At 43.9% G+C, this 22,627-nt stretch overlaps 1 protein-coding gene across 3 annotated transcripts in view; it reads right to left on the bottom strand.

The window, feature by feature from the left end:
- Positions 1–4,483: 4,483 nt before the first annotated feature.
- Positions 4,484–22,627, bottom strand: part of KBTBD2 (kelch repeat and BTB domain containing 2) — a 29,940-nt gene continuing 11,796 nt past the window's right edge. For all 3 annotated transcript variants that reach the window (XM_073332961.2, XM_073332962.2, XM_073332963.2), the window contains one exon: positions 4,484–22,469. In XM_073332961.2, the coding sequence (XP_073189062.1) occupies positions 20,934–22,469 (1,536 nt within the window). In that variant the 3' untranslated portion in view covers positions 4,484–20,933. The remainder of the gene's footprint in view (positions 22,470–22,627) is intronic.

The following is a 22,627-nucleotide window of genomic DNA, read 5'->3' as shown; positions in this document are numbered from 1 at the left end:
ATTAATACTTGACACACTGATAGTTGTCCATCATTCAATGACTGATCTTAAGCCATTAATCTCTGAGACTGGTGAAATATGAAAATCAACATTAGTTTTACTGATTATTCTTGTAATATCATAATGAGGCCAACTTGTGAGAAACTGTAGCTTATAGTCCATTTATACTAAATACTTGGTAAGAGATTGCTTTTGCAGATTTGGGGTAATAGGATAGTTCAGTGTGACTTTTTGAAATGTAAATACTTGTTTCATCTATTTGTGAGCTAGTATTTTTTCCCCAAGTTTCCAGAAGTGACTGAACTGTTACATCTCGTCAAGAGCTTTCCACTGAAGAGAAGTAAAACAATTTAAAACTAGATACAGCCTCCTAAAAGTTAACTTTAAATTAAACAGCCTCATAAAAATGTAGAGATTATTGAGCATTTTAAATATCTTGTCAAATGCAGGAGGCTCCAAGTGACTCTCGGCAATCAGTACAACTTGCACTGGGTTGGCAGCAATAATGTTCTTCCCCCTCATTTGCTTTATGTAACATTAAGGGTGTCTTTTTGTTGTTGTTTTTAATTTCTTCAAACATGCTGAAGACTCTGATCAAGGTAAATCTTGAAGCCATTCTCAAAACTCTATATGTTTGAGAAGTAATTAGTTTCCATTAGGAAGGGAAAGAAAATAACTCCCTTGAATAACAACTTCCAAATCTGAAAGATATGCATGTATAAATAAGTCTAATATTTTGTAAAATTGTGTTGCCTTTGTATTTGTCTACCTTTCTACTGACTCTCTGAAAGAAAATATATATTTAAACTGTGTAAATGACAGGGTTATAGCTTGTTTTTTAGTATATTTATAACTGATCTCTTGCATGTATTATTTTTCATTATTGCACATTTCAGAAATGTAGAGAATGTGCACCTATCCATTTCAAGCCAGAAAAAAATTCTGCACTCCATTACAATTCCCAGTATTTCAGGTTTTCATAGAGAGTCCCTTCATGGAGATATGATAAAGTGCTAAGTTTTTTTAATGTTAATATGGAATAGAAATTAACAAAAGGGCTTAAGTGACTCTCCGGTTTTCACTGTTTGAATTTCTTTTTATTTGTTACCAGATACACAGGAAGTAGTTTATTAAAGAAACATTCTGCAAATTGTTATAAGAATTCAGTGTCACTGAACAACTGTCCATTTAAATCTGATCACTTTATTGGGTATAAAGTAATGTGTGCTGTAGTATGAACCAGTTACCATGCATAACATCTGATCATAAAACAGTTTAGTATTCTTTGCTGCTATTGTAGACTTTGTAATTTTAGCTAGACAGTTTGTCAAATCCTTTACCTCTGTGACTGTTTTAAAATCAAATCATTGCCTAAATCATATACTGTGTTGAAATGATTCCATTGTATATTTTGTTCTAAAAGTGATAGAAAATAAAATTGTTCTGTTTATGCCCTTCTTGAATACATTTTACTTGTATTTATGAAAGCACATGTTCTTATAGTTCAGGTATAATTACTGTGTGTCTTTGGCAGTAGTATAGGTCTTCTATTAAATCTTCTTAACTTGTCTGAGTCTACAGCTTACCAAGGAAATTGTTTCTTTTTGGAGCCAGTCCAGCATGAAGAAAATTAAATTTTTACTAGGAACTGCCACCCAGCCTCCCTCCCCATGACTAATATCCTGTTGTAAATGTTTAGATTTCTGATGTTGTGTCTAAAGGTGACTGGAGCAAAGTACCCGTCTTCTAAACTTTAGTGTGCTGGTCTTCCCTCAGCTTTGCCAGTAATGGCAAAAAAGAGGTTAAAGATGACAGATAGGAGCCAGAAATAATGCCTGGCGAATCTCCAAACGTAAACATGTAGTTGTGTTGCTGTTAGTGTCGAGCTTTAGCTTACTCCAGTCAAAGTTAACCTTAAACCTCAGCTGAGATCACCTCTACCACCACCTATGCCCACATGCATACTTATACTTCACATTTATTTAAAAAACACCGTGCAAATGTTAAACTTCAGTACGCTTTGGGATCATTGAGTAATATTGTCATTGGGTATCTAAGGTAACTTGCCTGAGGGTATACAGAGCTGGGATTAAAACCCATCAATACCTGGTTTCAAGGCTTTGCTCAGTCAGCACATCAGAGTTTCTCATAGAATGGCAACTTTCTTCTTTTACAGCTGAAGAATAATTTACTAGTTTGTTTTTTGCAACTGCTGCGGTGTTTAGATAATGGTATTTGGCTGCATCTGTTCAGTACATCTAGTGCTGTGTAACATCTGACTTACGTTCTTCAGCCGACTTAGGGAAAATGAACTCTGCATGTAGTACCCATACTAAGCAGATGCTATTTGACTGGATATTCAACTGACTGTGATACGGTTTTATTTATGTACATATTTTATGTAAGATTTTTAGCAAAATGTTTCACCTTTTAAAGCACTAGCTCACTTGTGTCTTCAATTGAATAGTCATAATTTTGTTCTATATTTAGAAGTGTGAATGACACTTAAGTACTCATTTGCTGAAACAAGGGACAAGTAAACAAATTTTGCATTACAAATAACACCAAACCAACCACAAGGTTTGCTGAGCTTAAGCAGTACCATTATCTCTACCATTCTTTTTGCCATCCTATCTCTCTCAGGGCATAAGGAAAGGAGAAAGCATTCATCAGTATTTCCATTACTTCATTCTATTGGCTCATGCATCCACCCCTTCAGATTGTTTGCCACTGGTCCTTTATCTTTCTCCCAAATCTGTTCTCTCCTCCTGATCCTGAGATCAGTGTAGACCCAGACTATCCCATTGCCTGCTTTTTCAAACTCTTGGTCAGTCCCATAAGAATCTGCCTTTGGGAAAAAGAAAAGGAGGACTTGTGGCACCTTAGGGACTCTGATGAAGTGAGCTGTAGCTCACGAAAGCTTATGCTCAAATAAATTGGTTAGTCCCTAAGGTGCCACAAGTCCTCCTTTTCTTTTTGCAGATACAGACTAACACGGCTGCTATTCTGAAACCTTTGGAAAAAGTACCTGACAAAGTGAGTCTGAACTTTTGTTTTATTAAACTGACACTTGAGATGCATACATACCTGTAACATCTGTAGGCCCCTTTAACTGTGCTCAGCCAGCCGACCACTCCTTTTACCACAACAATAGGCTCTTTTAAATAAAACCTATCTTTACTACCTAATAGCATTGGACTCCTGGTTAAGTACAATTGGAGAATGTTAAAATCATCTGAGCCAAATTAAATACAACATTTCATATCTAGTCAATTGGAAAAACAGTTTCAGGTAGTACTGCTGCCCTACAGTTCCACCGCTTCTATAATCACCATTTTCAAATTGTTATTTTTTCCCTGTTGACTCCAGATAAACAAGGGGAAAACTGGCCATACACAGGTGCTGTTAAACTCATAAAAGAGGGAAAAAAATCTAGCCTCATGGCTAAAGTAATCTTTTTTTGTTTAGCAACAATCACTGGGCAAATCTTTGAGATGGTTTTGGGTTTTATGTAGTGGGTATCCCATGACGAGATTACCATTAGTGCAGATCTGACATTGACTTGAGGAGAGGAAGAATGACTGTAGAGCACCATCTCATCTGTTATCTTCCTGCATAATATTTTTCATGTCTTAAATGATTGCACTGCTCTGTAATAAGCACCTGGTGTCTAAGAGACATCTTATGGCTGACTTGGCTCCTCAGACTATAAGCCCCTGTGAATTGAGACCACATCTTCCTCTTTTCTTTACCAGGCGAAGTAGATTTTACTGCCCTAATTCTACCATTTGAGTATAAATTCAACTTGCTTTAGGCTGTAAAACCTGGTAATTATAAAAAATAGGTGATTTTTGTGGCTTTGGCCTTTCCTTTATTATACTTGGCCAGGAAACGTGATAGGATGAAGTTTAAACAGGAAGTAAGAACTAGGAAGTGCTCCCTGTAAAAACAAATATAGTTTTTTGCAGATATAATGAAATTTCCAGGGGATACATGCCTGGCTTGTGAAACTCATTTTCATCTATACACATACTTTTGGGAGAGAGATTACAATGTGTTCAGTATTATGATGTTAGACTGAATACTAATAAGATACTTTTTTAGAATGTGCAAGCAATAGTCTCTCAGATCCTTCCCATCTCTCTGCAACTGTGGGTCACAACTGAGGATGTCAAATTCAGGACAAACTGCTGAGAACTAGGGCAGATACACCCTAATATTGGTGGCTAAATCCCCACAGGATATACCAAACCAGCAACAAAAGTAAACTTCTGTTTCACTACACGGGCTAACAAGAAGTCAGAAAAGCAGTTTCCTTAGGCATTCCAGTTCTTATATAACCACCAAAACCACTGGTTTTAAAGAAACACTCACCTCTAAATCCAATCTCTTCAAATAAAAGGTTCTTCTGACCCAGGGGACCAGCCACACACCCAGGTCAATATATAACTTAGATCTTACCCAAAAATCACTATGCCAATCCTTTAGTATCAAACGGTTTATTCATAAAAAGAAAGAAAGGTGAGTTAAAATTGGTTAAAGGAATCGAACACATACAATAATTGCAAAGTTCTTGGTTCAGGCTTGTAGCAGTGATGGAATAAACTGCTGGCTTAAGTCAAGTTTCTGGCTGCTTCCAAATCACTGGAAGATCCTCAATTCCTTGGTTAAAATGCTTCCATTAATCTAAGTTAATAGTCCAGAGGCTGAAGTGGAAGAGAGGCTGGAGCAGGATAGAGGCAAAATGGAGGGGTTTCCAGGGCCTTTTATATCTTCTGCCATGTGGAGGGAAACCCATTATTTCTCGAGTGCTTGCTCACGTCCATTCCAATTAGGTGTGCATGCGTCGTGTGCATGATTGTTGGAAGGTTTTTCCACTAGCGGTACCCATCTGTGGAGCCCACTGGAGTGGTGCCTTTATGGCGGTGTATATCTGACCTTGCCGACCCCCTGCCTGCTCTACTCCTCCTTAGTGCTAGTGATGGCTGTTGGAGCTCCTTGGTCTTGCATATTGCAAGTGCCTACTTAGCCCTCTTTCTTCAAATAGCTGTTGTAAATAGTTACCCATTAGTGTTAATTAGTTGAATAGCACTTAGCTGGGGGATCTTCCCCGATTTCCCTTTTCCCCAGACCGGGGCATGCCTCGGGCCCAGGGCTTTAAGCCCTGTGAGAAGTGCCTCAAGCCTATGCCACATGGCAATCCGCACAACTCCTGTCTCTAGTGCCTCAGGGAGGGTCATCAGGCAGATAGGTGCAAGATTTGCAGGGGCTTTAAGCCCAGAACAAAGAAGGAGAGAGACTAGTCTGAAGCTCCTCTTAATAGAAGCTGCACTTTGCCCACAGCCAGCGCCGGCAGCCTCGGTGGGCAGAGCGCTGGCATCAGTGCGGGAACCCTCGGCACGGAGGAAGGACTCCAGTAAGGAGCATCAGCACTGTTCCCCAGCCCCAAGGCCCAGCTCCACCTTGCGGCACCATTCACAATTGCCGGTGCCACATAAGAAGGTGGCGGCGGACAGGGGCTTCTTGCCGGCACAGCACACCAGTGGGGTGCGTCCTGGGTTTGAACACCCCAAACCTGGCCTGCAAGTCCCACAGCTGTCAAGTCAGGTGCATGTGGACTCTCTGGTGCAGGAGGACTTGGAGGGAGAAGACCTCGATCTTCCCTTCACACTGGACACATTTGAAGCAGCATGGGATCTAGCCATCATGACTGCTCAATCTCTGGGCCCACTAGCACCTGCCATGGCAGCAACATCAACGGCTCCAAACAATGACGGCACCGGCACTACCCCCATCAGACATTCGGGCAAGCCCATGATGATAAGCCATTGCTCATCCTTGCCCCAGCACTGATCTCCGGCACCGTTGGGTGCTGCTCTGCCTTGCTCTGCATCTGAGTACTCCTCTGAGGCGAAGGTGGAATCCTATGCCTCCAGGCAGAGCTGGTACCGCTCTAGACGCTGGCCCCATTCCTGCCACCACTCGAGAAGCGATGCACCCCAACCGGTGCCAACAGTGTCATGGCCTCTCCAGGGGCAGGGGCCGGTGCAGTGGCCCTTCTGGAGCCCATGGGCCTACCATCAGGCCCAGGGACTGGGACCAAGGGTGACTTCGGTGGCCTTGGAACACTGCGTGACCCCATTGGCCACATCGGTCTCAAGGGATCTAGGAGTGCAGGCTGCGTCCTGAGAGGAAGACCTGGGGCAATCTGACCCTCAGATGGGAGCTGTCGCCCCACCCTCGGTGCAAGAAAGGACACCTGAAACTGCCCTAGTGACCACCAGGTAACTGAAAGGCAAAAGGACCCAATCACTCCCCAGGCATCTTCCTCCTCCTTACCCGATGAGGCGGTGGCAGGGACGACTACCTCTCTGCCAGCAATGGACACCAGGGCTCATCAGGACCTCTTTTGCCGGGTGGCACAAAACTTGAACCTATAGGCTGAGGACGACACAGGGCATTCAGACCCAACAGTTAATATCCTGGCTCCTGAGGACCCCTCTAAGGTGGTCCTTCCTCTTATTAAGACTATTGTAAATACAACTAAGGTGCTCTGGCAGACTCTGGCCTCTCCCCCTCCAACAGCTAAAGGGGTAGAATGCCAATATTTTGTTCTACAGAAGGGGTACGAGCACCTCTTCTCTCATCCCACGCCGGGCACATTGGTGGTGGACCCCGCCAATCACAAGGAGCGGCAAGGAGAGTCGGGTCCCACTCAGGAGACCAAGAAGCTGGACCTCTTTGCTCGCAAGGTGTATTTGACCAGGAGCTCCAGCTTTATATCGCCAATCAGCACGCGGTTCTTAGCCGGTACGCTTACAACTCCTGGGCCTCCCTGTACAAGTTCCAGAAGTTGTTGCCCACGGACTCCTGTTTGGAGTTCACCGCAATATTCGAGGAGGGTAAGATGGTGGCCCAGACCTCCTTCAAAGTGACCCGGGACTCGGCGGACTCAGCTATGCAGACCATGGCCAATGCAATTACTATGCGCAGAAGGTCATGGCTTCAGGTGTCGGGCCTTCCTGCGGAGGTCCAGAATACCATCCGGGACCTCCCCTTTGACTGTGCTGGTCTTTTTGCAGAGCAGACAGACTCATGGCTGCACAGTCTGAAGGATTCTAGGGCATCCCTTAAGTCCCTGGGAATCCACACCCCTCTCCACAGAGAAAGCCCTTCAAGCCCCAGCCTCCCCAGTGCTTCTATGTGGGGAGCACAAGGCAGGACTTAACTAGAAGGCAAGCAGGAACAACACAAGGAGGCCATCGAGATCCTCCTCTGACCAGGGCCACAGTTCATCCAAACAGCCTCCTGGCCCTTAGCCTAATTTTGTGCCCGAGGACAGAGCACCAGTCCATCTCCTGGATCCTTCTCCCACCTTTGGGAACCATCTGTCCCACTTCCGCCATGCCTGGGCCTTGATTACCTCAGATTGCTGGGTACTGAGCATGGTAGAGGTAGGATATTCTATCCAATTCTGTTCCCTCCCTTCCCCGTCCCTCTTCAGGGACCCCTCTCATGAGCAACTCCTTTTACAGAAGGTGCAATCACTCCTTGCTCTCAGGCCAATAGAGGAGGTTCCTCAGGAGTTCAGGGGAAAAGGGTTCTACTTCCGATACTTCCTCATCCCCCCAAGGCCAAGGGCAGGCTCAGACCTATCCTAGATCTGTGAAACTTCAACATATTCATAAAGAAAGTGAAGTTTCGCATGGTCTCCCTGGCCTCCATCATTCCTTCCCTGGATCTGTGGGACTGGTACACCGCCCTGCACTTGAAGGACGCGTACTTCCACCTCTCCATCATCCCAGATGCTTTCTCCGGTTTGTGATCAACACCCAGCACTATCAGTTTACGATGCTCCCCTTCGGGCTCTTGGCAGTCCCTTAGGTATTCACAAAATGCATGGCCATCATGCTGGTCTTCCTCTGTAAACATCGGGTCCAAGTCTTCCTGTACCTGCACAACTGGCTCATCAAGGCCAGCTCACAAGCCCTAGCCCTCACTCATGGCACCTTTCTCAGGTTGCGCCTCATGCTAAAATGTGCCCAAGTCCACAATAACCCCAACGCAGAGGACAGAATTCATTGGGGTTTTCCTGGACTCCACACAAGCCAGGGCATAACTTCCCGAGGCCCGCTTTCAAGTTCTCAGGGACATTAATCAAGAACCTCCACCAATTCCCCACAACCACTGCCAGAAACTGCATGAAACTGCTGGGGTATATGGCGGCCTGCATATGGTGGTCCAGCATGCCAGGTTGCGTCTCCGTCCCCTACAAATGTGGCTGGCGCAGGTGTACAAGCCCAGTCGGGACTCTCTAGACAGAACAGTCTCACTCCCGCTTCTGGTTCTAGAATTCCTTGGTTGGTGGTTGCAGGCTTAGGTGGTCTGCCGGGTGTACCCTTTGCCAAACCGCAGCCCTCTCTAGAGTTAGTCACGGACACCTCGGCAGTCAGGTATGGAGCGCATCGGGACACTATCAGGACACGGCATGTGGTCCCATGCAGAACTATCGCTGCATATCAATGCCAGAAAGTTGAGGGCAGGTTCCATCACGGATACGTTTCACTGGTCATGGGTGAATCACCTGCTCTGCGTGTTTCCACCCTTCCCTCTCATACACAAGGTCCTCCTCAAAGTCCACCTGGACAGGACCTCATTGATCCTCATAGCGCCGGCATGGCCCTGCCAACACTAGTTCATCATGCTGTTGGACCTATCAGTATGACAGACCCATAGCCCTTCCCCTGTTCCTGGACCTTATCACACAAGACCACAGCAGGTTACTACATCCCAACCTGGAGTCCCTCTACCTCACAGAGTGGAAGCTCTATGTGTGAACTTCAATGCTCTGACTTAGCTCAGGAGGTCCTTCTCAGAAGCAAGAAGCCCTCTATTCGAGCCACTTACCTTGTCAAGTAGAAGTGGTTCTCAATTTTGTGTATGCAGAAGGGTACTCATGCATGACAAGCCTCGATCCGTTTTATTTTGGACTACAAGCTCGACTTGAAACAGCAGTGATTGGCAACCTCTTCGATCAGGATTCACTTGGCCGCCATCTCTGCTTTTCACCCGGGGCGGAGCGTAGGTCAGTCTTTGGAAACCCAAAGGTAGGCTGCTTCCTCAAGGGGCTGTATAGACTGTATCCACAGGTGAGACAGACTCTTTCTCCTTGGGACCTCACTAGTTCTCACCAGGCTTATGGGGCCCCCCCTTTGGGCCCATGGTGACATGTTCCTTGCTCTGTCTGGGAATGTAGCTTTCCTCGTGGCCATCGCCTCAGCCAGAAGGGTCTCTGAACTCAAGGTGGTGACATCTGAGCCCCCTTGCACCTTGTCTTTATAAAATACAGTGTAACTATGCCCACACCCTGCATTTCTCCCTAAGGTAGTCTCTCAATTCCATATAGATCAGGACATTTTCCTACCTGTGTTTTTTCCCAAGCCGCATGCCAACAACAGAGATCACATGCTTCATTCCTTGGCTGTGAGACAAGCCCTCATTCTCTATATCGAGCACACAAAGCCGTTTCAGAAGTCACCACAGCACTTCATCACTGTCACAGAGGATGAAATGGCTTTCCATCTCCTCCCCGTGCATATCATTCTGGATCACATCGTGCACCAGGACTTGCTACGACTTGGCCAAGATTCCAGCCCTGACATTGACGGCGCACTCTACAAGAGCTCGTGTCATATGCCGCTTTCATGCTCAAGTGCCTATTCAAGATGTATGCAGGGCAGCCACATGGTCCTCTATCCATACCTTCACCTTGCATTACGCAATTTTGCAACAGTCCAGAGATGACACAGCGTTTGGCAGGGCAGTGCGGCAATCTACGACCAGATGAACTCCGACCCTCTCCTCCAAGAGTATGGCTTAGGAGTCACCTAATTGGAATGGACATAAGCAAGCACTCAAAGAAAAAATGGTTACCTACCTCTCGTAACTGTTGTTCTTCGAGATGTGTTGTTCATGTCCATTCCAAATTGCGCCCGCCTCCCCTCTGTCAGAGTATTCTGGCAAGAAGAAACTGAGCAGGTGGCGGGTCGGCAAGAACCTATAGTATAAATAATTTCCCAACTCAAAGTGTTGCAGCCCACACAGGGGAGTTCTTAATTAGATCTCGTCCGAACCGATAAAGAGAACTGATCACAGAACTAAAAATTAATGGTAGCTTTCGCACAAGTCATCATGAATTGATCACATTTATAAGGTTCAAGCAGAGTAAAATCCAGATCAGTAATATATATACTTGGTGCTTTAATAGGGCCCAGTTCACAAACCTGAAAACAACGGAGAGCCAAGTCAGCTGGGAAGAAGAATTTAATCCAAAAAATGTGAACGATAAATAGGAGTTGTTTAAGAATAGCTTACTACAGGGGTGGGCAAACTTTTTGGCCTGAGGGCCACATCTGCATGGGGAAATTCCATGAAGGGCCATGAATATAGGGCTGGGGCAGGGGGTTGGAGTGCAGGAGGGGTTGTGGTGTGCAGAAAGGGGCTTAGGGCAGAGGAGGGGTGCAGGCTGTATGAGGGGGCTCAGGGAAGGGGGCTGGGGTGCAACAGGGGCTGTGGAGTGTGGAAGGGGGCAGAGGGTTGGGGTGCAGGCTTCGGCCTGGTGCTGCTTACCTGTAGTGGCTCTGGGATGGCAGCAGCATGCACCGGGGCCAGGGCAGGCTCTCTGCCTGCCTGCCCTGGCCCTGCTCCGCTCCCAAAAGTGGACGGCACCACGTCCCTGTGGGAGAGGAGGGCAGAGGGCTCCATGCACTGCCCTCTCCTGTGGGTACCTCCCCCAAAGCTCCCATTGGCCGCGGTTCCCCGTGGGCCGTAGTTTGCCCACCCCTGCTTTACTAGATTACCAGAAAGCCACAATCAAGGAAGAAGGCCAAATAGGTTTTAAAAAAAGACCTTATTTAGAGAGGAAGTGAAGCTGTAAAAAATAAATTATTAACAAATGGAAGAAAAGGGAAATTGACAGTAATGAATATAAATGAGAAGTTAGGAATTGTAGAAAATAGATAAGGGAAGGAAGGGACACAATGACAAATGGCAGCAGCATTAAGGACAAGGAGTTTAATTTTGTTTCTAATATTAAAAAATCCTGATAAAGGTATTGGTCCATTACTAGATGGAAATGGTAGAATTATCAATAAGGCAGATGCTTTCAATAAATATTTTTGTTCTGGGGGGGAGTGTGGGGGGAGAACCAATTATATAGTCTTGCTATACGGCGATAACACATTTTCCATTCCACTATCGTCTCTGGAGGATGTTATTGGAATTTATGAATATCAATCATACAGGACACCACCAAACATTAACCATAAATTCCTTTATAAGTAAGTCCAAATGTTATCTATACTGTTGCTCTAAACACGCATAAAGCTTAGCTAATAAACATTACTACATTCCATACAACAACAAAACATAACTATCTACAGTACATACTTTCAAGAGGACCAGATGGGAGAAAATTCTTTTCACACTGGTTTTCTCAGCATAATTGGACTGGATCTAATAAAGAACTTTCAGCTTCCTGGCTCTCTCTATACCTGTCATCCCACTTTCTAGCTTTAGTAAAAACACAGTTTGAAGCAGTTTATTTTCTCTAAGCCTTTTTTCTTTGTCTCCTCCCCTCTCCTTGATTACCAGTAGTTTTTTGCTTCTGTTGCCATTGGTTACACATAGGCCTCACTTTAAGATAGCACTGGTATGTGAGAAAAAAACACTGGGCTTGCTTTTGAGAAGGGTTCTTCTTTGTCTTGGTTATTGCAGCTTCCTGTTTTATTAGTTTTTTGAACCAGACATTCTTTCCTCGTTGCATTCTGGTCTTTTGACTTGTTATTCTTGTGGCCTTCCTTTACTGGATGATTAAGGCCTTATTTGGTTACAAGCCACAAACTATAAAGCAAATATATTATTTCCTTAATCAAACTTAAGCTCATTTTAATTCTTTATTTTAATAACTATCCCTACAACTGTTAAACAGAAGCTACTAAAGTTACATTCTTTGAAATCCACAGGTCTGGATAACTTTCATCCAAGAGTTTTGAAAGAGATGACTGAGAAGCTCATTGGACTGTTACTGTTGATTTTCAGTAAGTCTTGGAGCACTCGGAAGAAAGCTAATATTGTGCCAGTTTTTCAAAAGGATAAAAGGGATGACCTGGGTAATTATAGGTCTGTCAGCCTGACATTGATCCTGAGACAGATAATGGACTTGAGGGTAATATAATTAATGCAAATCAGCATGGGTTTAGGGAAAATAGATCTTGTCAAACTAAATGAGTAATTTTTTTAGATACAAGTTTGGTTAATAAAGATAATGATGGTGGCATAATATACTTAGATTTCTATAAGGTGTTTGACTTAGTACTGCAGGACATTTTGATTAAAAACTAGACATACTGTATATACTTGATCATAAGCCAATTCGTTTATAAGCCAACCCCCACAAGATGAATAAGTAAAAATGGAAAATTTTTTATGACCCATTCATAAACCGACCCTATAATTCAGGGGTCGGCAAACTTTGGCTCCTGGGCCATCAGGATAAGCTGCTGGTGGGTCGAGATGGTTTGTTTACCTTGAGTTTCCACAGGCACAGAGGTAAACTTAAGTAAAGTGTCCCGGTGCGCCAGCTGCTTACCCTGACGGGCCAGGACAGCAACTGGTGGGGAAATTTTTTTTGGGGGGTGGGGGGGAGAAACTGGAGGTCAGGGGAGTAACCTATGACCACCCCTCACATGACCCCACCCCTAGCCCGGGACCCCCACACTCTCCCCATCTCATCCCTTCCCACCTTATCTGAAAAAGATGTGGGGATCATGGTGGATAATCAGCTGAATGTGAGCTCCCAGTGTGATGCTATGGCCAAAAGAGCTAATGCACTGCTGAGATGCATAAACAGGAATCTTGAGTAGGAAGTGAGAGGTTATTTTAACTTCCGGCTGCAAAAGATCACAAGAAATTTAGGGGTAAGATCTGGGCCAGAGCCATACCTGCTTCGACCCTTGGGTAATTTGTTCTCTGTATTGAGTTCAAACAGTTCTTGATTTTGAACACTGGTGGATATAACTTGAGCCTTACTATGGCTACTAACAGCCATTTCTTAGGACTCCGGCTAAAGAGGGTAGGTCAGAAGGAAGAAGAGTTGTGTACAGGAATTGTCTCGTACACAGCTGCTCACTTTGTCAGTCATAGTGAAGTTTTTGTAGAAGAAAATATTTGTTTCTTAGGAAACATCTGCTTCCTATTTTTGCTTCTGCTAGGGAAATAAATACTTCTTGAATAGCCTGTATTAGCAATCTATTAGTTGTTATTATGCTGGCTTTTATAGTGGGGGGTAAGGTTTCTGCATTCTCAGTTACTAATTTCTGTTTCCCTTAGCTTCTCACCTGTAAACTAGGAGGCCGAGGGTATCAGTTTAGGATGACTGATAGCTATGCATGAGTGTAACACAGCTTCCTTGCCCCTGCTAGGAGCCATTGCTTGTCACAAGGTTTTGACTATAAAAGAACCACCGACGTCTCATTACAAGTAAAGAACATACCCTAAGTCCATGAGCCATTTTATTAAACATAGAAAAAATTTTTTGGTCTGAATGGCTTTAGCTGAGGCTTTGAAATGTGTGAGGCACATCTACACTTATGATTCTATAGCAGGGGTGGGCAAACTTTTTGGCCCGAGGGACACATCTGGGTATGGAAATTGTATTGTGGGCCATAAATGCTCATGAAATTGGGGCTTGGGGTGTGGGAGGAGGTGAGGGCTCCAGCTGGGGGTGCAGGCTCTGGAGTAGGGCCAAAAATTAGTTCAGGGTGCAGAAGGTGGCTCCAGGCAGGGGGTGCAGGAGGGTGCTCTGCACTGGGACTGAGGGGTTCAGGGCTGGGGGTAGAGGCGTGGGAGGAGTTCAAGGGTGCAGGCTCCAGGCAGCGCTTACCTCAAGCAGCTCCAAGAAGCAGCGGCATGTCCTACGTGGAGGTGTGGCCAGGCAGCTCTGCATGCTGTCCCATCCACAGGTGCTGCCCCTGCAGCTCCCACTGGCCGTGGTTCCTTGCCAATGGGAGCTGCAAGGGCAGCACTGGGCGGGGAGGGGCGCGCAGCATGTGGAGCCCTCTGGCTGCCCCTACGCTTAGGAGCTGGAGCGGGGACATGCCACTGCTTCTGGGAGCCATGGCACACATGGAGCGGGGCAGGTCCTGGACCTTACTCCCCAGCAGGAGCTCGAGGGCCTGATTAAAACATCTGAAGGGCCATATGTGGCCCCCGGGCCGTAGCTTGCCCACTCCTGTTCTATAGGATGTTTTGGAAGGAAGTCCCCTTCTGAAGGTATGACTGTCTCACTGGTGGAGCTGCAGCTGCACCAGTCTTAGGTTACTAAAACTTTTGAAGTTACTTTGTTTTTATACATTAGGCTTTTGGTTAGTATGTGCACAGTACTTCCCCTGCCTTTTTACAGAAGGGAGAGAGCATGCCATGCAGCCTGGTCTGAGGATCCCTCAGCCAAGGGGAGGTACTAGTACAAATAGCTTGATTAGGGGGAATAGACTGCTGGATAGTACCAGGAGCTTTCTTGTTTCTTGAGGCTGGCTAGCATCCCTAGAAATACTTTAGGGAAGACTTATTACCACTTCAAGGTTTACACAGAAAATGGCAGTAATTTGAATATGAGAAGGAATTTCTTACTTACCTCTTTGTAATCCTACAATGGTGCAGCTGCATGGAGAATAGAGTCCTCATCTACCTTTGTTCTTGTCACAGACTAACTGAAGTGCTCTTTATGCTTTAGCGTGGAGCCAGCCTATTCAGAGGTGCAGAGAGGGAGGCCCCTTTCCCTGGCAGAGCAGGAGTTCATGGGCTGAAAACCAGCATGCAGTGAGTTAGATAGAGCGCTGACCTTCTGAGGAGAAAAATCTAAAACAGAGGTTCTCAACCTTTTTCTTTCTGAGGCCCCGCCAGCATGCTGTAAAAATGCTATGGCCCACCTGTGCCACAGTAGCTGGTTTTCTGCATATAAAAGCCAGGGCCAGTGATAGGGGGCAGGAAGCAGGGCAACTGCCTGCGACCTCACGCTACAGGGGCCCCTGCAAAGCTACATCGCTCAGGCTTCAGCATTAGCCCTGGGTGGTGGGGCTCAGGGCCCTGGACTTCAGCCCCTTGTGGTGGGGCTTCAGCTTTCTGCCCTGGGCCCCTGTGAGTGTAACACTGGCCCTGCTTGGTGGACCCTCTGAAGTGTGTTTGTGGCCCCCTGGCTGAGAACCAAGGATCTAAAACTCTGGGGATGAGGGGGAGAGAAAGGGTTAAAAAATATCAGGGTTTAAACCTACATACTCATTGGCAAGGTGAACTGCCGCCTGATGGCTGTTTCTCTAAGACTCAGAGCCTCTAGGGTTTGCAAGACTGACCCCTGAGCAGGCTGTGAGGGATTTCTCCTCCCGCTGGGCATGCTTATGCTCATGCTCCTGGCTGAGCCTCCTCTGTGGAGTCATGGCTTCAGGTAGAGATCAAGGATTTACGAACTGTCCAACTGAAAACCTGTGTGGACAGCTTTCAGTAGCAGGGCATGGCTCCCCTCTGAGGGTCCTGAAAAGCTGCCTATACCACCTTTAAGTTGACTCAGTGCTTGTAAGGCTGCTGCAGTGAGTGGCAGAGGAAGCCTGCCCCAGGGGTGTACCAGAGATGCCAGAGGATTAGAGCTTCACTACATTGGTCGTTCTTCACCTCTGGAAAGTGAGAGGAGCTAGAAGCTGAAATGAACTAGCTACTGCACAAAAAAATTAGTTCTAAAACAAAGTGGTTGGGAGATAAACCACCAACTAATTCCACTGCTGGAGGCAGAGAACAGGGTAGCCTGAGGTGAAGGGCAGGGCTGAGTCCTGGAGCCTCCACCAACATTGGACTACGTGTGAGTTCCGTTAAGTGGGAGGTCTTACCCATTAGCAAAGATTAAGGAGACACGCCACACAGCAGAAGTTAAAGGTCATTTATGCTTCCCTGAACAATGCAGGTTTAAAAAGCCAGTCCTCCCTTCTGCTGTAGTTCTTTTAAAACTATTTAAAATTGTAATTTGAAAGAGTCTTCTCATAACAAAGGAATCCTCTCTGGGTCTTGACTGATGGATTAACCACACCCACAAAAGCAGATGTATGTCAGTTTCCATGCCAGACTGCTCCTCTATGAGCATACTGGAACTGCATCAACTTTCCCCTGCCCCCCTCCTCCAGTTGAGTTAGTGCCACAGCTTCATATTCTAGAAAAACATACATTCTCCAGGCTGCGCTAAGAATAAAGCTTGGATTCTGAGTGAGATTTATTTAGGAGATGATAGAGAAGGAATAGCCACAGCTGTTAACAGAAGATAGTAATGAAGCCTTTCTTTCTGTTGGGACACCACTATACAGCAGCACAAGTACTCTCATTTAGTCTGCCAGGAGACCCTCATGCCTAGCACCCTCTCAGGGAAAGACCCTGCAGGAGTGGAGCATTCACCAACCAGTAGTCACACCAATGAACGGTCAGAATGTGGCTGCATGCTCTACAGACCCTGTGGCAATGTCTGCTACCAAAGTTGGGAGCACAGCACCCCTAACACTCCCTGAATGGTCAGCTGTTACTGATGACAAAAACAGAGCTGGGCCAGTTTGACTGCTACCATGGATTCAACAGCTCTGTTGGTTCACAGATGCAAGGGGTCTCTCTTTTGCTTATGATCCAACCACAGGACTTACCTTTCTCCATATCTCCGCAGAACCTCACTCAGCTCTCTTCTGAGACTAGACCAGTCATTCAATCCTTAGATAGGCACTCTGGACTCTGAAAACCTCTAACAAAGAGTGGCAAACCAGTCTTTTTCCATTAGGGCTCAACACTTTTGCTACCAAGGGTGCAGGTATCACCACTATTTCTTAGGACAGCTGGGAAGAGAAAATGTAAGGGTTTACATCCAATAACCTGTTGAGCAGAGCAGCTGAAGACAACTGTTGCAACTGCAGCAGATCAGAACGGTGAAGCAGTTGCAGGGCTTATACAGGGGAAGCAATTTAGGCACCATCACACTAAGGCCTGCTCTACACTTATGTTTTACCAGTGTAATTTTTGGCAAGGAAAATGATTTTGTTTGTTTGTTTAAATAAAGTTAAACTGATCATCCTTGGGCTTTTATAAGAATGTTTGTAGTATAGCTTATTCCTCTTCCCCTACAGGAATAAACTGTACAAATAGTTATACCAGTATAACTGAATCCATGCTAGTTAAAGCAGTACACCTTTTATGTTTAGATGAGCCCTATGTTTTATTTGCTTCCAAAGTGTTCGTTAATCCATCAGTCAGATCCCAGATCAGAAGATTCTTCCATGAGACTAAAAAGTTATTAAATATTGTATAGGAGAAGCTCTTCAGGAAACCTTGGCCTCCAGTGATTGATGGCATATTGAGAAATGCCCTTCTGTAGACCTACAGTTACCCCGGTTGTATTGCATCAGAAAAAAGGGCTGGATATTACTGCAGGCAGTTGTAGGTTACTGAGATCAGCCTTTTGTGAATTCCTTAAAAGGTAGGATGAAAACAAAAAGCTATTTGACTAAACAAGTTGTCCTTTAATGTATGATCCAAAATCAGCATGTCTTAAAGCTCATTCTCTCTACTTTGGGTGGAGATAGGTAACATGTATGGAGTCTCACTGTGAGAAGAATCAATCCTGCCCTCCCAACACCACATGAATTGAAATGACCTACGTAACAATAGTCTTCATTGCTGTGTTATATAAGCCCTTACTTTTAAGGAAAATCACAACTGAACCACACTAAAACAGTATCCTGAGTGAAAGTTTGCACAAGTTCAAACTATCAAAACCAACTAACCAGAAAAGCAGACAAGAGAGAATCCTTGTTAGAACGTTTTGGGAACCGATTTCCCACTGAATAGGGCTGTTACTCATGTATTAGTAAAAGGTTAAATAAGGCAACCAAGAAACTAAGTTAAAAGATCACTAAGGCATGGTTTAAAAAAAACAAAAAAAACCCTATGGTTATCATATACTGTTTAAGGACCATCTAAAATCCTGAGTTCAAAGAGTTGAGTCACAGAAAGAGGCTTGAAATGTAGGCCAGATAAATTAGGGAGAAATGTGTATTTTCTGAATACAAGGTGATGCACTGTAGCTGTTATCAATGTATGCTTTGGATGTATTGGGGAATCCTGCCATGTGACATCTGAGGAGGAATATTTCATAGAATACTTTTACACAATGTTAACATGAATAAAGTCAGCAAGCGTGACAGAGTGGTGGGGCTGGAGAAAGCCGGATGACTTGGTTATGGCCCACTGCATCCACCCTAAGTATCTAAAAAGCCACTGCTTTCCCCGCAGAGGCCCTGAATAAGTGAAGCCACACTTACTGCAAATGACCCCAGCTTATGAACTCCTATGGTTCACCAGGTCAGCCTTTCAGTGTCTGCTAAGGCTTATTTCCCTAGTTCAGCAAGCTGTGTGCAGAGCACAAATGCAATCAAGACAGTACTGGAGAATGAAATAGCCAGCAACATTAAAGTTCTTCATCAGCCTCTATTAGACCGAACTTAAGACAAATGAAGACAAACAAATCTGGGGCAACTAGTACAAGTAGTATGTTCCAAAAGTGTGGGTTTTAAAATGTCGCCAACACAAACATTAGAAAGGGGAAAAGATTGGTGAGACCATTACAAATCTATTTTTGAATAATTAAATGTAGCAACTTTTTAATCCATAAAAATACTTTGGAAAATTCTTTTAGGTTTGCCAAATTTGATATTAAGTGCTTTCATTTTAGTCTGAAAGATTATTCAAATCGCTACTTTAAGTAAAAAATCTTAGTGCAACCTAAACTACAGAGCTGCTACCACCACTTCTATCTACAGTAAGTGGTATGGTAGTTATTTATTCGGCCACAGTATTTAGGACAAGACCTTCATAGTTATGTTTTCCCACATGATAATGTTTTGCAAACAAGATATAATTTCCTGTAGTCCATGCTGGTTTGGTACTTGGAAGCTGCTCATTAAATTTGAAATATCTGGTTCATAGGGGATAAAGTTAAATAGCAAAAAAAATCAAAGGGACAGTGTAAATATTTCTAAGCCCCCAATCTGAAATATTAATATGGGTGCAAATGCCAAACATTAACACTGGATAGAAACTGCTTTATATATGTTCTATATATGAGCCACAATTTGAATTTTAACACCAACATTTTAAGAAGCATATCTTGTCTCATGAATGGCTGGAAGAGTCAAGGGTTACTCTACTACACCAAAAACGTACACAAGCAATGTAACCAAAAATCAAACTGTTGCTATTAGAATGTACACGTTATTTCTTGAAATTTATACCTTTATTTCTAATTCTATTTATGAAGATCAAGAAGTCAGTCCCCTCACAGTGGGACTGTATAGTGGGACTTCTGAATTAGCATTTTATGGAGACCATTCCACACAATTTTTCCTTCTGACACTTGATAAGCATTATATGGTAATTTGGTGTAAGCAGACATGAATTTACTCAATCATAATCTCAATCATAATTTACATAATCTCAAATATGTCATCAAGCTGAACTTCCAGTTTCACTAAACAAGTACAGCTTTCAAACATGCACGGCTCATGACTCATCTTAACAGCCCTTAAACAAGCTAACTTCCTATCGCCAAGCCAACTGCCGAAAGTAGAGAAATTCATAGCTATACTCTTTCCCACCACAAAGCACACCAAAACTCATTTAGATTCAGTCTTTTTTTTAATAAATTAATGTCATTCAAAATACAGTGCCAGAACATGATGCAGCTGAACATGCTAGTAAGGTTGTCATGAAGCACCTGTGTTCATGTTAGATTGGCGGCGCCCCGCTACTGCTAGTGGTTCCTGGGATTAATGCCAGAGCAGCACTAGTCATCTGCTCTCCTGCACACAGCGTACAGAATATTCCTGAACAATTCGCTCCCCCCCAAAAAGTAAAAAACCTGATAGCTAAAGGATATCTATACACAATCACACTACAGTAATGCTTGTTATTAAATTAACAAAAAAATAAAGACCTGGTTAATCCACACTAAAACTTTGTTTTACATTGGAAAAATACATCAGCAGCAGGAAGTATTATACATGAGCCAATGTTACTGTAATACAGAATGTGGAGGCATTTATTGATTAAAGCTCCACACAGACCCGCACTATGAGTGGCTGGCAATTCCTATTGCAAGCCCAGCAATTTAAGTCCACATCTGGTAAACCACCAGCTGCTTGGAAGACCTGTATTCTAAACAGACAGGTATAAGTTAGTGAAAATAGAATACATGCACTTAATACACCTTGACTGAACCCGCAGTCATTTTGCCCTGCATGTTACCATACAAAGGAAGATCTACCCTTCCTACCACAGGTAGATCCATGGGATTTGTTTATTTTTCTTTTATATGACGTTACTATACCGATACGGATATTGGTGTTAAGTGCAGCACATTCCATTACTTAGGCCACATTGAAAATTATATAACGAGCACTAAAGTAGAATATCCAGAAGTAGTTCAAATATAACTGGAAGATATTTTCAGAACAATTGTGACATACCATCCTAGCAACAATAACTGCTGTGATTCTTCTTGAACTGAAAGACTTTCCTAGGACTAGAAATTAATTCTTCAGACAGTAGTCAGATGCTTAAGCTCATGATATACATATAGGTTTCTCTCAATTATCAGATAGTATCTCAGATTATGGAAGCATATCTGCTTATAAAAGTCACTGATTCATACTGAATGACTCCAAACGTTAAGTAGGGCATAAAAATACAATTATGAAAAACAGGTTTAATGTTTCAATTTCCAGCCCTGTTCTTTCATTAAAGTTTCTATTTCAAGGTAACTGAGCCCAGAAGCAGGTGTGCAGTCTCTAATTTGGGAGCTATACGGGTGGCAGGGTAACCATCTCCCCATCCAGCTCAAACTCATCAGCCCCATCTGGTGAAAAGAGATATGTTGGAGGCTTCCATGGGGACTCTTCAAGGCAAGATGGATACAGCTTACCTACAGTGCATCGGAAGTCTTTTCCTAAGTCCCAGAGCACACGTTCTGATATATGCTGTCGTAGAGACCACCGATCAAGCTCCAGATCATATTGGTAGGTGGCATACTTGGCTCTCTCATTCATGTGGGTTTCTCGTATGAAGACACATAAAGAATTGGAGATTACAACAGCTCTAACACAAGGGTCAGAATACCGCTTGGCAGGGATATTAGCTGCCATTCTCCATTCATTTTTATTCACATCATAGACTTCCACAGTTACGGAAGACCCATCTACAGTGCTAGTTGGGAGTCTTATACCAGAATTGCTGCCAATATGCAATCCTCCAATATAGAATATTTTGTCACCAAAAGCAGCAGCAGAAGCAAAGCATCTACTAGTTTGTCTCATAGCCATTTCTATCCAAGCATCTGACCTGGGAAAATAACAGTACATCAAGTTGTGGGCCATTACATAAATGCAGTTATGAACTGCTACTGCTGTACTCCACTGCCATGCACAAGGCAATGGGCTTACCATGGTCCATTCATCTTTCTCAGTATCGTATCTTTCCACAGTTCTTCTGTTGAGTTCTCCACCTACGCTATCTCCTCCAATTGCATAGATGTATCCTTCACAGCAGACCAAGGATGGCTTTATACGAACAAACAACATTGGAGTCTTTGGAAACCAAGTGTTTTGCTGTGCATCAAACCAGTAAAAGCAATTCACAGTTCTGAAGGCAGCCTGAAGTTTGCTAGTTTTACTGTGATTGGTTTTTGTGTTTTTCAGAGGAACTTGCCCACCTGCTATATAGATATCATTATCAGGAGTTACAAGTGTTCCAACCTTATGCAAGTCAGCAGGAGGATTGCAAAGCTTGTAAACTTTTTCTGCCTGGGGGCTATAACAGACAGAAGAGTAAAGACTACCAGGGTTTTCAGCAGCAGCTTCAATGAATATCATCATCTCCTCTTTAGTCATACCAAGTCTTGGTTTGAAAAATTTGGGCATAGATTTGTATAATCCTTGCACCACCACCGATTTATCATTAGGTGGTAATCCTTGAAACCAGGATCGCTGTGTTACTTCTGAAAGTGCATCAATTCTGATTTGGCTAAGAACAGAGGACAAATACTGTGATCGTGATTCTGTGTTGTATTCCAGCCATAACATAGCAGCTTCACGAACTGTCTCCTCTTTTTCCACATTTAAGTTGTCACTGCTTAAAACATCTATCAGTAGATCATGTGACAGTTGCATGAAAGCATCTTGGTGGTACACAGCAGTGAACTTGTGCTCTACCATTCTCTTAGCACTTTGTTTTAACTCTTCACAGCTGAAGAGATCAGCAAAACTTAGTAACCGCACACAGTTCTCTGCATTTATTTTTTTAATTAAATATTCTCGGCATCGCTGTAACACATCTTCTACCTGTAATGCAAAAAAAAAAAAAAGCCAAACAACTTAAGCACAGTAGACAAAGACCTATTCCTTTACCTACAAACAAGATGCAAAAAAATACAAAAAAGGAAGAATGCTGCACTGACACTGCTAGTCACAACAGGTTTCTGAGCCAACACCACGTCGTT

This window comes from Lepidochelys kempii, chromosome 2 (assembly GCF_965140285.1).
Source record: "Lepidochelys kempii isolate rLepKem1 chromosome 2, rLepKem1.hap1, whole genome shotgun sequence".
Classification (NCBI taxonomy): Eukaryota; Metazoa; Chordata; order Testudines; family Cheloniidae; genus Lepidochelys; species Lepidochelys kempii.
This window is presented reverse-complemented; position numbering and strand designations above follow the sequence as displayed.